We start from the raw sequence: 13,035 nt of genomic DNA on the forward strand, positions 1-13,035 counted from the left end.
CTTAGTGAGTAGTATCATAGCAAGTTGTGTGTCTAGTAATCATTGCAACTAGAATTGTTGGATAGGTGGCTTGCAACCCTTATAGAGCTAGAGCAAGTTTGCATTTCGCCTTTTGTCATACTAATCAAATTATTCTAGTTGATTTGTAGATTTTTAAATAGGCTATTCACCCCCCTCTAGCCATACTAGGACCTTTCACACATCCAGTATAGCCTTTTGTTTTCTCTCCGGACAACAAACCTCGACCTGGTAGGTCGGTGATTGTAGCGATAAGTACTCCCTTGATCGTGACATGTTCCTTTTTGTACTCGTCCCAAACATTCGGCACACCCTTTTCAAACATCTCCACTAGTTCATCGATCACTGGTTCCAGAAACACATCGATGTCATTCCCAGGCTGTCTTGGCCCTTGGATCAGTAGTGGCATCTGGATGTATGACCGCTTCATACAGACCCAAGGTGGAAGGTTGTATATATAGAGCATCACTGGTCAGGTGCTATGATTGCTTCTAACCTAGTCGAAAGGATTCATCCCATCTGTGCTCAAAGCAAACCAAAGGTGCCTTACCTCTCCACCGATGTCCTTATAGAACATAGAATTGACAGTCCTCCAGTCATGCCCATCGGTGGGGTGCCTCATCATTGTATCTTTCTTACGCTCTTTGCCATGCCAGCGCAATAGCTTGGCTGACTTTGCACATGCAAATAGCCTATGCACCCGGGGAGCTATAGGGAAATACCAAACGACCTTTACGGGACCTCCTCTGGTCTTGGTACCCTCATCTGATGGCCTTTCCTTATACCGTGGAGTTTCACACTTGGGGCACTTGTCCAAGTCTTTGTATTTTTCTCCACGGTACAATATACAATCATTGGAACACGCGTGGATTTTTTCAACCTCGAGGCTGATAGGGCAGATCATTTGTTTGGCCAAGTATGTCTTTTCTGGCAACTCATTTTTTTCTAGGAGCATTTTCCTTATTATACCTAACAACTGATCAAAGTCTTTATCGCTCAATCCGTTTGTCGATTTGAACTCTAACAGCATAATGTCGGCTTCCAGTTTGCTCATTAGACAATTCCTATAGAATGGTATTTTGTCATCTTGTCTCATTTTCTATAGCTTTTTTAGCTGTCTTTCACTAAGACATCCGGTCTCTACATTACGTAGCAGCTGAGAAATACCATCGTTATCCTCAGTGTCGTCAGCTAGCGTGTTCCTAAACACATTATTAACTGTGGCTATAGGTTCCGTGTTGACACCGGGTTCCTCGTTAGCATCGTGGATGGCAACGTCAGGCATGTCCACATCATCATCGTTTTCCCATAGAATATTCACACCAACCTCGCCATGCATAGTCCATATCATATAGTTTGGCATCAACCCCCTGGTAATCAAGTGTGATCGTATAGACTCAATTTGACGAAAGTTCCTATGATTCTTGCAATCTTTGCATGGGTAGAAGACAGGGTTCCCATTCCCAGCATGGGCTTTGGCATCGGTGATAAACTGGCTGATGCCATGCATGTACCGCTTGTCCATTCGGGACAGATGCATCCACTGTCGATCCATCTCTGCACAAAAAAATATTGAGACAGTAATTACAAAGAATTAATAAGAAATCGAGCTTCATGAACAACAATTGTAGCTCGAAAGTACCATTTTTGGAAAACATTATTGTACACTAATTATTGAAAAATTGAAATTGGTAGCCCCGGCCCTGTAAATTGAAAATCATAGTAAAAAACAATTATTGCACAATATTGAAGACCAACTATTCTACTCTACTTCTAAGAACTAAATATAGCATCACATACTAACAATGATGATCTTGACCACCATGGAATAATTAGCTAGGAATTTAAATGTATTCATAGACACCAACCTTTTGGATGATGGATTGACCATAATTTAAGCCTTGCACAAATGTCCAATTGGAAAAGTGCTCTCTAGAATGGAGAAAGAACTAGAATGAGAATCAAGCAATGTAGCCATCAAAAGGAAGCTAATTAAGCAACAAAATCAAAGGAGTGGATGTTTGTTACTAACCTTAAAGCAAAAAGATCAAGCCATTCTTCAAAATCCAAGCACTAGCTTCATGGTGAAGAGCAGCCGCAACAATGGAGGGAAGGGCCCAAAAGCACGCCTCTGTTCTCAGGATGGAAGAGGGGAGGAAGAAGAGGACGGCTGCAGCCTTTTTATGCAGTAGGCTTATCACCATCGGCTCTTGGCTACAACCGATAGTGATAGAGCACAATCACTGCCGGTTTATGGCTTGAACCGGCAGTGATGAGTGCCCGCCAAAAAACTGCCGGTTCAAACCACAAACCGGCAGTGATGTGGTCCTTCACTGCCAGTTTTAGCCCAGCCCTAATTATTTTTTCATTTTTAAGCTCATAACCGGCAGTGAAAGTACATCATTGCCGGTTCTCACAAATCCAGGAGTGATGATGCCGGCAGTGATGTGCAAATCTGGCATAGTGGCAACAACTAAATACCACAGGAAAAAGTCAGATTGTCTCTTTGTCTTGCTCTTTTATATATATTTGCTTTAGTTTTATCGGTTGCAAGTTCCATTGTGTGACAACTTGGATATTCTTGTAGGTGTTCTTAGCATAGGTTTATTTCATGCACCTAATTAAGGACATATTTGTTAGTGTGATCGATGCTTACTCTAGTACGTTAACTTATGATCTTTTAGGTTGTACTAAAACTTGTGTAAGACTTATGATATATTTGGTTAGACCTATCCTTTAGTGATCTTGTTAAGGCCTTGCTTGTGTAGTGCGAAGGCCCTAATAGGCTTTCATTTGCTTGCGAATTAAGGACTTGTGTATTCACCAATATTGGTACATCCGGCCGGACGCACGCACATCGGCAAAGTGCTGGTAAGGGGCGGTGCTAGGCTGCTCCAGCAGCCCTCACATGATCTTAGGACAGCTCCAACAATTGGCTTTTAAGCTAGCTTTAAGCATTTTTCTTATATTTTAATATAAGAGAGAGAAAAGAGCTCTTAATCAAGAGCTAAGCTCTTGCATACATTTCAAGGTTACATGACAGTGTCATGTGGAGCTATCCATGTTAGCTATGTGCTAAAAGTTAGCACTGTTGAAGAAGTTGGCTTAAAGCTAGTAATTGGTTGTAACCATTGCGGGTGCCCTTAGCCTCGCGGACAACCCTCCTGAACACAAGCACCAAGGCTTGTTGGAGGTGCTAAAAGCATAGTACTCAATTTATCCTACTACTAGATAGCACAACCAAAAGTGTGTACCAGGGCTCTGAAATCCTCAATTTCTTTCGCCACCCACATATAATTGATACAGATCTCTTTCTTGGCCTCGTGGACGGACGTTGCATATAATAGATTTTATTGCTTAATTAGCTTCGTTTTGATAGCTTTATTGCTTGATTCTTATTTTAGTTCTTTCTCCATTCTAGAGAGCATTTTTCCAATTAGATATTTATGCAAGGCTCAAATTATGGTAAATCCATCATTCAAAAGGTTAGTGTCTATGAACACATTTAAATTTCTAGCTAATTATTTCATGGTGGTCAGATCATCATTGTTAGTATGTGATCCTATAATTAGTTCTTAGAAGTAGAGTAGAATAGTTGTTCTTCATTATTATGCAATAATTATTTTTTACTATGATTTTCAATTTACAGGGCCGGGGCTACCAATTTTAATTTTTCAATAATTAGTGTACAATAATATTTTCCAAAAATGGTACTTTCAAGCTATAATTATTGTTCATGAAGTTCGATTTCTTATTAATTCTTTGTAATTATTGTCTCAGTATTTTTTTGCAGAGATGGATCGAGAGTGGATGCATCTGTCCCGAACGGACAAGCAATATATGCATGACGTCAGCCAGTTTTATCACCGATGCCAAAGCCCATACTGGGAATGGAAATTCTGTCTTCTACACATGCAAAGATTGCAAGAATCAAAGGAACTTTCGTCAAATTAAGTCTATATGATCGCACTTGATTACTAAGGGGGTTCATGCCGAACTATACGATATGGACTATACATGGTGAGGTTGGTGTGAATGTTCTGCAGGAAAATGATGATGATGTGGACATGCCTGACGTAGCCATCCACGATACTGACGAGGAACCCGGTGTCAACACGGAACCTATGGCCACAGTTAATAATGTGTTTAGGAACATGCTAGCTGTCGACACCGAGGATAACGATGGCATTTCTTAGCTGCTACGTAATGTAGAGACCGGATATCTTAGTGAAAAACAGCTGAAAAAGCTAGAGAAAATGCGATAATATGGCAAAACACCATTGTATAGGAATTGTTCAATGAGCAAACTGGAAGCCGACATCATATTGTTAGAGTTCAAATCGACAAACGGATTGAGCGATAAAGGCCTCGATCAGTTGTTAGGTATAATAAGAAAAATGCTCCTTGAAAAAACAAGCTGCCAGAAAAGACATACTTGGCCAAGTAAATGATCTGCCCCATCGGCCTCGATGTTGAAAAAATCCACGCGTGTTCCAATGATTGCATATTGTACCGTGGAGAAAAATATAAAGACTTGGACAAGTGTCCCAAGTGTGAAGCTCCACAGTACAAGGAAGGGCCGTCAGATGAGGGTACTAAAACTAGAGGAGGTCCCGTAAAGGTCATTTGGTATTTCCCTATAGCTCCCCGGCTGCATAGGCCGTTTGCATGTGCAAAGTCAGCTAAGCTATTGCACTGGTATGGAGAAGAGTGTAAGAAAGATACAATGATGAGGCACCCCGCCAATAGGCATAACTAGAGGACTATCAATACTATGTTCTATAAGGACATCTATAGAGAGGTAAGGCACATTTGGTTTGCTTTGAGCATATATGGGATGAATCCTTCCGACTAGGTTAGAAGCAATCATAGCACCTGGCCAGTGACGCTCTGTATATACAACCTTCCACCTTGGGTCTGTATGAAGCGGTCGTACATCCAGATGCCACTACTGATCCAAGGGCCAGGACAACCAGGAAATGACATCGATGTGTATCTGGAACCAGTGATCGATGAACTAGTGGAGATGTTTGAAAAGGGTGTGCCGGATGTTAGGGACGAGTACAAAAAGGAACATGTCATGATCAAGGGAGTACTTATCGCTATAATCACCGACCTGCTAGGTCAAGGTTCGTTGTTCGGAGAGAAGACAAAAGGCTATACTGGATGTGTCGAGTGGTTGGACGACATCGATACAGTAAATCTACCAAATAACTCAAAGATAGTTTATATGGGACACCGTAGGTTCCTACCTAAGGATCACCCTTACCGTAGGAACAGAAAAGATTTCAACAGTACTATTGAGAATCGCTTTGCTCCAAAATATCGAGACGGCCCTGCGATACTTCGAGAACTCAACAAACTGGAGGTTGTCCTTGGGACGGAGGACAATGCAGTAGCAGTGCCTAATGGGAGTGTTTGGAAGAAAAAATCAGTTTTCTAGAAACAACCTTACTGGCTATTTCTGAATGTAGGCCACTGTCTTGATCCCAAGCACATCACTAAAAACGTGTGCGCTAACACTCTTAACACCTTGATGGACACCGGGGGGACATTGAAGGATTGACTAGCCACACGCCTAGACATGCAACACTTTGGAATTTGGAATTAGGAAGGAGCTGCATCCCGTGGAGCTAGAGTATGGCCAGTTCGAACTTCCGGTTGTGTCATGGACATTGAAGAAGGAAAAAAAGCGTGCGCTTATTTCTTTCTTCAATGAACTCAAAGTCCCAACGGGCTATTGTGCGAACCCGAAGAGGCTAGTGACCATGAGAGAACTCAAGTTCAACTATGGCCCTATGAAGGCCCATGACTGTCATGTCATTATGACTCAACTGCTCCCTATTGCCCTATGTGGTATCCTCCCCCCAAAGGTCCATGCCCCGATCATAAAGCTATGCTCGTTCTTCAACGTGATCTCAAAAAAGGTCATTGATGTGTCCATGCTAGAGCAGCTGCAGTGAGACATAGCCAAAACTCTCGTTAGGCTTGAGATGCATTTCTGGCTGACTTACTTTGATATCTTATTGCATCTGCTCATTCATTTTGTTGAACAAATTAGAGCCCTTGGCCCAATGTACCTACATCAGATGTTCCCTTTCAAAAGATTGATGAAAGTTTTCAGGAGGTATGTTAGGAACAGATTCAGGCCAGAAGGGGGCGTGGTTGAAGGATGGTCAACGGAGAAGGCAATTGAGTTCTGCACATATTATCTAGATATCAAAAGGGTCGAAGTTCTAGAATCTCATCACAAGAGAAGACTACGTGGCAAAGAAACGATCGAGGAGAAATCTGTTACAGTAGACGACCCTATTTCTTTTAGACAGGCATAGTTCGCCGTTCTCTAGCAAGCTGAGGGTGTGATGCCCTACATTGATGAGCACAGACAATCGCTGCAAACTCTATATCTGAGCAGGTCATAGGCATGACTGGATAAAAAACATAAGGAGGAATTTATCAATTGGTTATCACACTATTTGCTTGGAATAAAGTTGGATAATCAACTGGATGCCTTAGCCAAGGGACCTTCGAGTACATATCTTAAGTACCAAAGGTATGAGATCAATGGATTCACATTTTACACAAAAAAGCAAGATGGAAAGAGCACATACCAAAATTGTGGTCTTTGTTTTGATGTTCACGATGAAAACAGCAACGTGCAGGCGACATACTATGGTTTCATAGAGGAGATATGGGAGCTAGCCTACGGTCCGTTGAAGGCAGCCCTTTTTCACTGCTAGTGGGTTCAGCTCGAGGAAATCAACACTGACAGCGAAGGGTTCACTACCGTTGATCTCACTAAGACCGCATACAGAGACGACCCCTTCATCCTTATAAGAGATTTTATGCAAGTCTTCTATGCAAGGGACAACAAGACAAAAGGAAGGCTAAAAGTAGTCCTAGAAGGAAAAAGAAAGATTGTCGGTGTCGTTGGAGTGACGGATAAAGAAGACTACGGGCGCTATCAAGAAATGCCTCCATTCGGAACGAACGTACCCCTACCTATCCTTTAAGAGGGTGACGAACCTACTTACGTACGGCTTGATCACAATGAGGCAGCGACCAGACCCACTGACCGGTGACGTGGCCCAGCTCTGTCACGCCACGCATCACAGCGCGTAGGCACTACCGCGCCATGCATCATGGCGCGGCAGACCCATGTATAGGCCTACGACCTGGCCTCGCTCTCTCACTCTCTCACTCGGCCCGTTTGAAGCAGAGCTGCCGTCGTGCCACGCACTCCTGCACGCCGCCCGCCGCGCCGGCCCCGCCCGCACGTCGACCGCGCCCGCACACCGGCCGCCGGCCGCGCCCGCTCACCGACCGCGCCACGCACGCCGGCCGATCGGTCGCCCGCCGCCCACGCACGCGTCCTCCTCCGTCTGGCTCATGTGTCTAGGCTTACCTGCATTGCCTTGATTTATCTGTCGCCTGTAGTAAGTGGCATCCGCTTGATCTACGGCCTCTACGGCTTGAGTGAAGAATGTGTCGTCATCCTCCTCCGCCTACGAGCCCGCCTCTGCTAGAGCAATGAGCTTGCTCAGTCTGCCAGTGTTGTCCTCAGCCTCCTCCGCCTTCAAGCCTGCCTCAGCAAGAGCGATAAGATCGTTCAACCTGGCAGTGTCATCCTCATCCTCGTCCCTCTCATCAGACAACACAATCGGAGATTGAATGGTTCGACCAGCTCGCGTTCTGTGTTCATCTAACTTCTTTTCCTCATACCTTGCACAGGCCACCTCTACGGTATGGTCCTCGCTACATCCAATCCCTTCATGTATAAAATGCAACCAGTTAGCAATGCGATTATATTACATTTAAAATCAGGCAACGAAAATAAAAAGGCTTTCAAGCACTCACTGGCACACAATGCAGTAACATGGTCATTCAAGACATGCATCTGTACTTTTGTCTCCTCCCTTACCTCCTTCCTTGCCCTCTCGTCCTCTAATGTCCCCCGTCTCTTCAATCCCTATTTGTCAAGCCCAACATCGATCGGAATATCTCCCTCTACACCAATCGTCGAAAAGGAGGTACCTTGGGTCAAACTTTTCTGCACTGTCGATCCACTGAAAGAAAAAGCGCCTCTCATGGTCCTACACAACAAGATTCTAACAAAATATTAGTAGCCTACTTACACAAATGAAGAAAAAAAGATAGTGGAAACAATTATTTACATTAAAACGACTGCATGTGTAGAAGCAACGCGCCGCTGTGTCTGGATGTCTCGATTGAAACACGTCGGCCAGGAAACCACAATCACAGTTAGGGACAGGGAGGTCAGGAGGGACGGAGGCATCTTTGCTAGACGCATCGAGGTATAATTCTTGAGGATGACCCTGTTTTCGCCAAAACTCCTCCCGATACATTTCTTGCATCTAACAAAACGGTTGTAATTTAATAAACAAAAATCAAAACATCACAAATTAATGTTAATGAGAACCATTTGCATTACAACAAATAAAATATAACCTACACTTTGGTACAAACTCTATCTTAGATGTAAACATGAAAACTATATAAAAACTATACTTTGGTCAGTAAAAAAGAAAATTTGGTACATAAACAGTGTGTCCATATATTTATTCACATATAAAAGTTGAGATGCAAACTCAAACAAGCAAAATTCATATAAAAATTGACCTTAGAATACATGGTAATCATAATTCTAACTAACCAATTAACCTTAACATTGACAATCATAATCCTAATCCTTCAATCCAACGTTCTAACGAACACATATTTTCCTCTATACCCTAACTACTCATTCAAATCATTCGATCCATCGTGAAGGCCGAGGAGGAGCTTCGTTACCTTGACAAGGCTGAGGAGGAGCTTCGGAGAAGATAGGGAGGGGAACGACAAGGGAGGGAAATTCGGCGGCCGGCCATGGGGGAGCCGGGAGGCAATGGAGCGGCGGTGCAGGCTGAGAGGTGCGGCGGCGGGGGTTGGGAGGCACGGAGGCGACTGCTGTGTGGCGCGGAGTGAGAGAGAGAGAGAGGAAGGGGACTGGGCCGCGGGCCTTATTTTGCTCTGTCGCGCTCTAACAGGTCGCGCGTCACAACTGCTCCCTGATTGGTAGCGCGACAAGGCCTGCCACATCAGCGACCAGCGGGGCGGGATGTTGCCACGTACGCACATGGCGCGGCAGAGTTGTTTCGCCGCGCCGTGCAAACAAGCGCGGCTAAAAGTGTTAGATTTGAAAAAAAAATAAATAGTGTCAGTTTTAAAAATACTTTAAAAAAAGTGTTAAAAATAAAAAAAATTCTAAATACCATGATGGCATCCATCTGCATGTTCGGTCCGCAGCTGCTCACCAGAACGTACGTACTGCACTACTACGGTACAGTAGTACACGTACACCGAAGGTTCGGGATGGGTGGCGCTGCTCGTCGTAGGTTGGTTCCTGTTGTCTTGGCGGCGGCAGCCGCGGCGGCGCTCCTCGTGGCGGCCGCCTTCCTCATCTCGTCTGCCGAGGCGGCGGCAGAGACGTCGGCGGTAGCCGGCGACGAGCCATCGTTCGACTCCATCTTCGACTTCGGCGACTCCTTCACGGACACGGGCAACAACCCCGTGGTGTTCGGCTGGTACGACGTGTTCGACGTCGTCATGCGGCCTCCCTACGGCACGACTTTCTTCGGCGGCCACCCCACCGGCCGTAACTCCAACGGCCGCCTCATCATCGACTTCATCGGTACGCCGGCCGTGAACTCACTCAGCTCGATCGACGACCTCTATATATCCATGCATGCACCAGACTCTGAACATGTGTAATTTTCATTCAGCTCAAGGCCTGGGGTTGCCACTGGTGCCGCCGTACCTATCGCACAACGGGAGCTTCCGGCAGGGCGCCAACTTCGCCGTCGGCGGTGCCACCGCTATCAACTCCAGCTTCTTCCACCTCGGGGACGGTCCGGGCGGCAGCCTGTTCCCACTCAACACCAGCCTTGAGGTGCAGCTCGAATGGTTCAAGGACCTCAAGCCTTCCTTGTGCGAAACACAACTGGAGACTGGCTCTTTGCCGAGTGCAAGTGGATTGTCGAGTGTTTTTTTTCGGGCACTCGGCAAAGAGCTTCTTTGACGAGTACGGAAAAAAACAATCGGCAAAGAAGCTCTTTGCCGAGTGTTTTTTTTACACTCGGCAAAGAAGCATCTTTGCTGAGTGCTTTTTTTTTACACTCGGCAAAGAAGCTCTTTGCCAAGTGTTTTTTTTACACTAGGCAAAGAAAATTTTAAAGCACATTTTGAAGTAGTAAATTAATTCAAATGAAAAAGTTTTCAACTACAAAGTTGTATAACTCATCAAGATGTACAATGTTTGTTTTGGTCTTTTCTTCATATGACAAAGTGAAAGTAAATTTGTTCACAAATATAACATATCTCTCTTGTAGTTTATGAAACTACAAGACAGATATATAAGATTTGTGAACAATGTTAGAACGACCATGTCGGATGAAAAGATGATCAAACAACCAAAATAAACTTTGTAGATCTCAAAAAGTTATGAAACTTTGTAATTGACAACTTTAACTTTTCAAATGACCTCGGATGGAAAAATAACCAAAATAAACTATGTAGATCTCGAAAAGTTATGAAACATTGTAGTTGGCAACTTTTTGATTTGAAATCATCTTGTCATGCAAAACTACGTTTTAATTTCAGAATTTTGAAATTCAAATTTTATAAACGATCTCGGATGGAAAAACTTCCTAAACTAAAAGTGTAGACCTCGAAAATTTATGAAACTTTGTAGTTTATAACTTTTTTATTTGAATTCGTTTAGGACCTCAAACAAGCAATTTACACTCGGTTTAGTATAATATGTGGGGAACCAAAACGGAATCTAGACGTAGGTGGCAGTGTGGTGAAGTGGTTAGAGGAGGGGACACGCGAGGGAGAGGTCACCGATTCGAATCCAGTCGGCCTCGTAGCCGTGAATTTTACACGAAAAATGCCGGAGATGGACGGGCGCTGGCCGGTGGCGTCCTCCACCTATTCAAAAAAATTCCATTTTTTCGGGTTTTATTTCCATTTTTTTGGATTTTTTTTTTCCAATTTTGCCGAGTGCCCGATAAAAAACACTCAGCAAAGACGCCTTTACCGGCCTATTTTTTGCCGAGTGACCTTTGCCGAGTGCAGCAATCGGCAAAGCCTTTGCCAAGTGTAAATTGGGCTTTGCCGAGTGCCCCTGGCACTCGGCAAAACCACTTAGTCCGGTAGTGAAACGGACCAAGGATAGAATAACTTATTCTATAGCCACCTTAATTTACGATAATGTTTATACCAATTTACGATAACATAAATATATATTTATGATACTCGTGTTATTACAACTCACGGTGATATTTACCATAATATTTTAGTAAACCACTTAGTAAGGAATTACTGTAATCTCGTAAATTAGAATATTAATTATCGTAATCCAAAGTGGCCAAACCTGTCCGTTTCGCAGAAGGAAGGCTTGAGGTCCTCGAATCATTCGAGCTGCACCTCAAGGCTGGTGTTGAGAGGGAACAGGCTGGCGCCCGGACCGTCCCCGATGTGGAAGAAGCTGGAGTTGATAGCGGTGGCGCCGCCGACGGCGAAGTTGGCGCCCTGCCGGAAGCTCCCGTTGTGCGACAGGTACGGCGGCACCAGTGGCAAACCCCAGGCCTTGAGCTGAATGAAAATTACACATGTTCAGAGTCTGGTGCGTGCATGGATATATAGAGGTCGTCGATCGAGCTGAGTGAGTTCACGGCCGGCGTACCGATGAAGTCGATGATGAGGCGGCCGTTGGAGTTACGGCCGGTGGGGTGGCCGCCGAAGAAAGTCATGCCGTAGGGAGGCCGCATGACGACGTCGAACACGTCGTACCAGCCGAACACCACGGGGTTGTTGCCGGTGTCCGTGAAGGAGTCGCCGAAGGCGAAGATGGAGTCGAACAATGGCTCGTCGCCGGCTACCGCCGTCGTCTCTGCCGCCGCCTCGGCAGACGAGATGAGGAAGGCGGCCGCCACGACACGAGGAGCGCCGCCGCCGCCAAGACAGCAGGAACCAACCTACGACGAGCAGCGCCACCCATCCCGAACCTTCGGTGTACGTAGTACTGTACTGTAGTAGTGCAGTACGTAGGTTCTGGTGAGCAGCTGCGGACGGAACATGCAGATGAATGCCATCATGCTATTTACAGGGAAACTAGCTCCACCCTCCACCTCTCCCACACCCATCCTACTGCGCCGGAGTATTTCGCACGTGGGATGAACGGCCGGGGAGGCTCGCGGCTTTTAATTTGTCGCGTCATCTCATCCGTTGCTGGCAATGCGTCGCATTCCTCTGTGTGAAACTGTGAAACAACTTGCTAGATCCTCGCGCAGCCACGAGGACGGGAAAGGGATGCGCATTTAGTAGTTGGTGAACAACGTTCCAATAGTGATTACGTAGTTAAAATAATCTAATTATCTTTAGGTGCATCAACAATGAGGGTCTCATTGTGATCAAGCCGTACGTAAGCAGGTTCGTCACCCTCTTGAAGGATAGGTAGGGGTACGTTCACTCCGAATGGAGGTATTTCCTGATAGCCCCTGTAGTCTTCTTTCACTACTGGAATCTCGCTTTTTTCTGTGGGTGATGAATTTTTCTGTGCGTTTTTCTCGACACACACAGAAAAATTATGATTTTTCTGTCGGTTGCAAAATATACCGACAGAAAAATATGAAAACCCACAGAAAAATTGTATGATTTTTCTGTGCGTGACAATATACACACAGAAAAAATCATCACTCACAGAAAAATACAATTTATTGTGTCGGTTCTTTAAAAACGCACAGAAAAAAAAATGTGCACGCACAGGAAAATCCAAACCCTAGTCCGGCCACCGCGCCCCCCCCAAACACCTCTCACGCGCGCAGTAGACCGCGCCCCCTCCCTCACTCTCTCCTTTCAGCGCCGCGCCCCTCCCTCTGCGACTCAGCGCGGGGGCTCCTCCCCTCCTCAAGCAGCGCCGCCGCTCCTCCCCTCCTCCCTCTCCCTCTTCATCGA

At 45.3% G+C, this 13,035-nt stretch overlaps 1 protein-coding gene and 1 long non-coding RNA gene across 3 annotated transcripts; one reads left to right on the forward strand and one right to left on the reverse strand.

The window, feature by feature from the left end:
* Positions 1-1,000: 1,000 nt before the first annotated feature.
* LOC136507972 (uncharacterized) lies at positions 1,001-12,229 on the reverse strand. 2 transcript variants are annotated; one of them, XR_010771814.1, is made up of 8 exons: positions 11,765-12,229; positions 11,453-11,673; positions 8,193-8,393; positions 7,876-8,111; positions 2,051-7,786; positions 1,887-1,950; positions 1,661-1,721; positions 1,001-1,575 (listed from the first exon to the last, which is right to left on the reverse strand). It is a non-coding gene; the product is annotated as an uncharacterized lncRNA (long non-coding RNA). The 2 variants fall into 2 exon arrangements; XR_010771813.1 differs by lacking the exon at positions 1,661-1,721 and having other exon boundaries at positions 1,002-1,575.
* Positions 8,465-11,437, forward strand: LOC136507971 (GDSL esterase/lipase At1g28580-like). Its single transcript, XM_066502558.1, has 2 exons — positions 8,465-9,709; positions 9,801-11,437. The coding sequence occupies exons 1-2, from the start codon at positions 9,292-9,294 to the stop codon at positions 10,094-10,096; spliced, it is 714 nt and encodes a 237-aa protein (XP_066358655.1). The 5' UTR covers positions 8,465-9,291; the 3' UTR covers positions 10,097-11,437.
* Positions 12,230-13,035: the final 806 nt, after the last annotated feature.

Source organism: Miscanthus floridulus, chromosome 15 (assembly GCF_019320115.1).
Source record: "Miscanthus floridulus cultivar M001 chromosome 15, ASM1932011v1, whole genome shotgun sequence".
Classification (NCBI taxonomy): Eukaryota; Viridiplantae; Streptophyta; class Magnoliopsida; order Poales; family Poaceae; genus Miscanthus; species Miscanthus floridulus.

What these genes read in the sequence shown, in the direction of transcription:
- LOC136507971 (XM_066502558.1), top strand. Translation starts at nt 9,292, where the DNA reads ATGATGGCATCCATCTGCATGTTCGGTCCGCAGCTGCTCACCAGAACG. An exon ending in CCTCATCATCGACTTCATCG is followed by an intron (nt 9,710 to 9,800) that starts GTACGCCGGCCG and finishes ATTTTCATTCAG; the next exon opens with CTCAAGGCCTGGGGTTGCCA.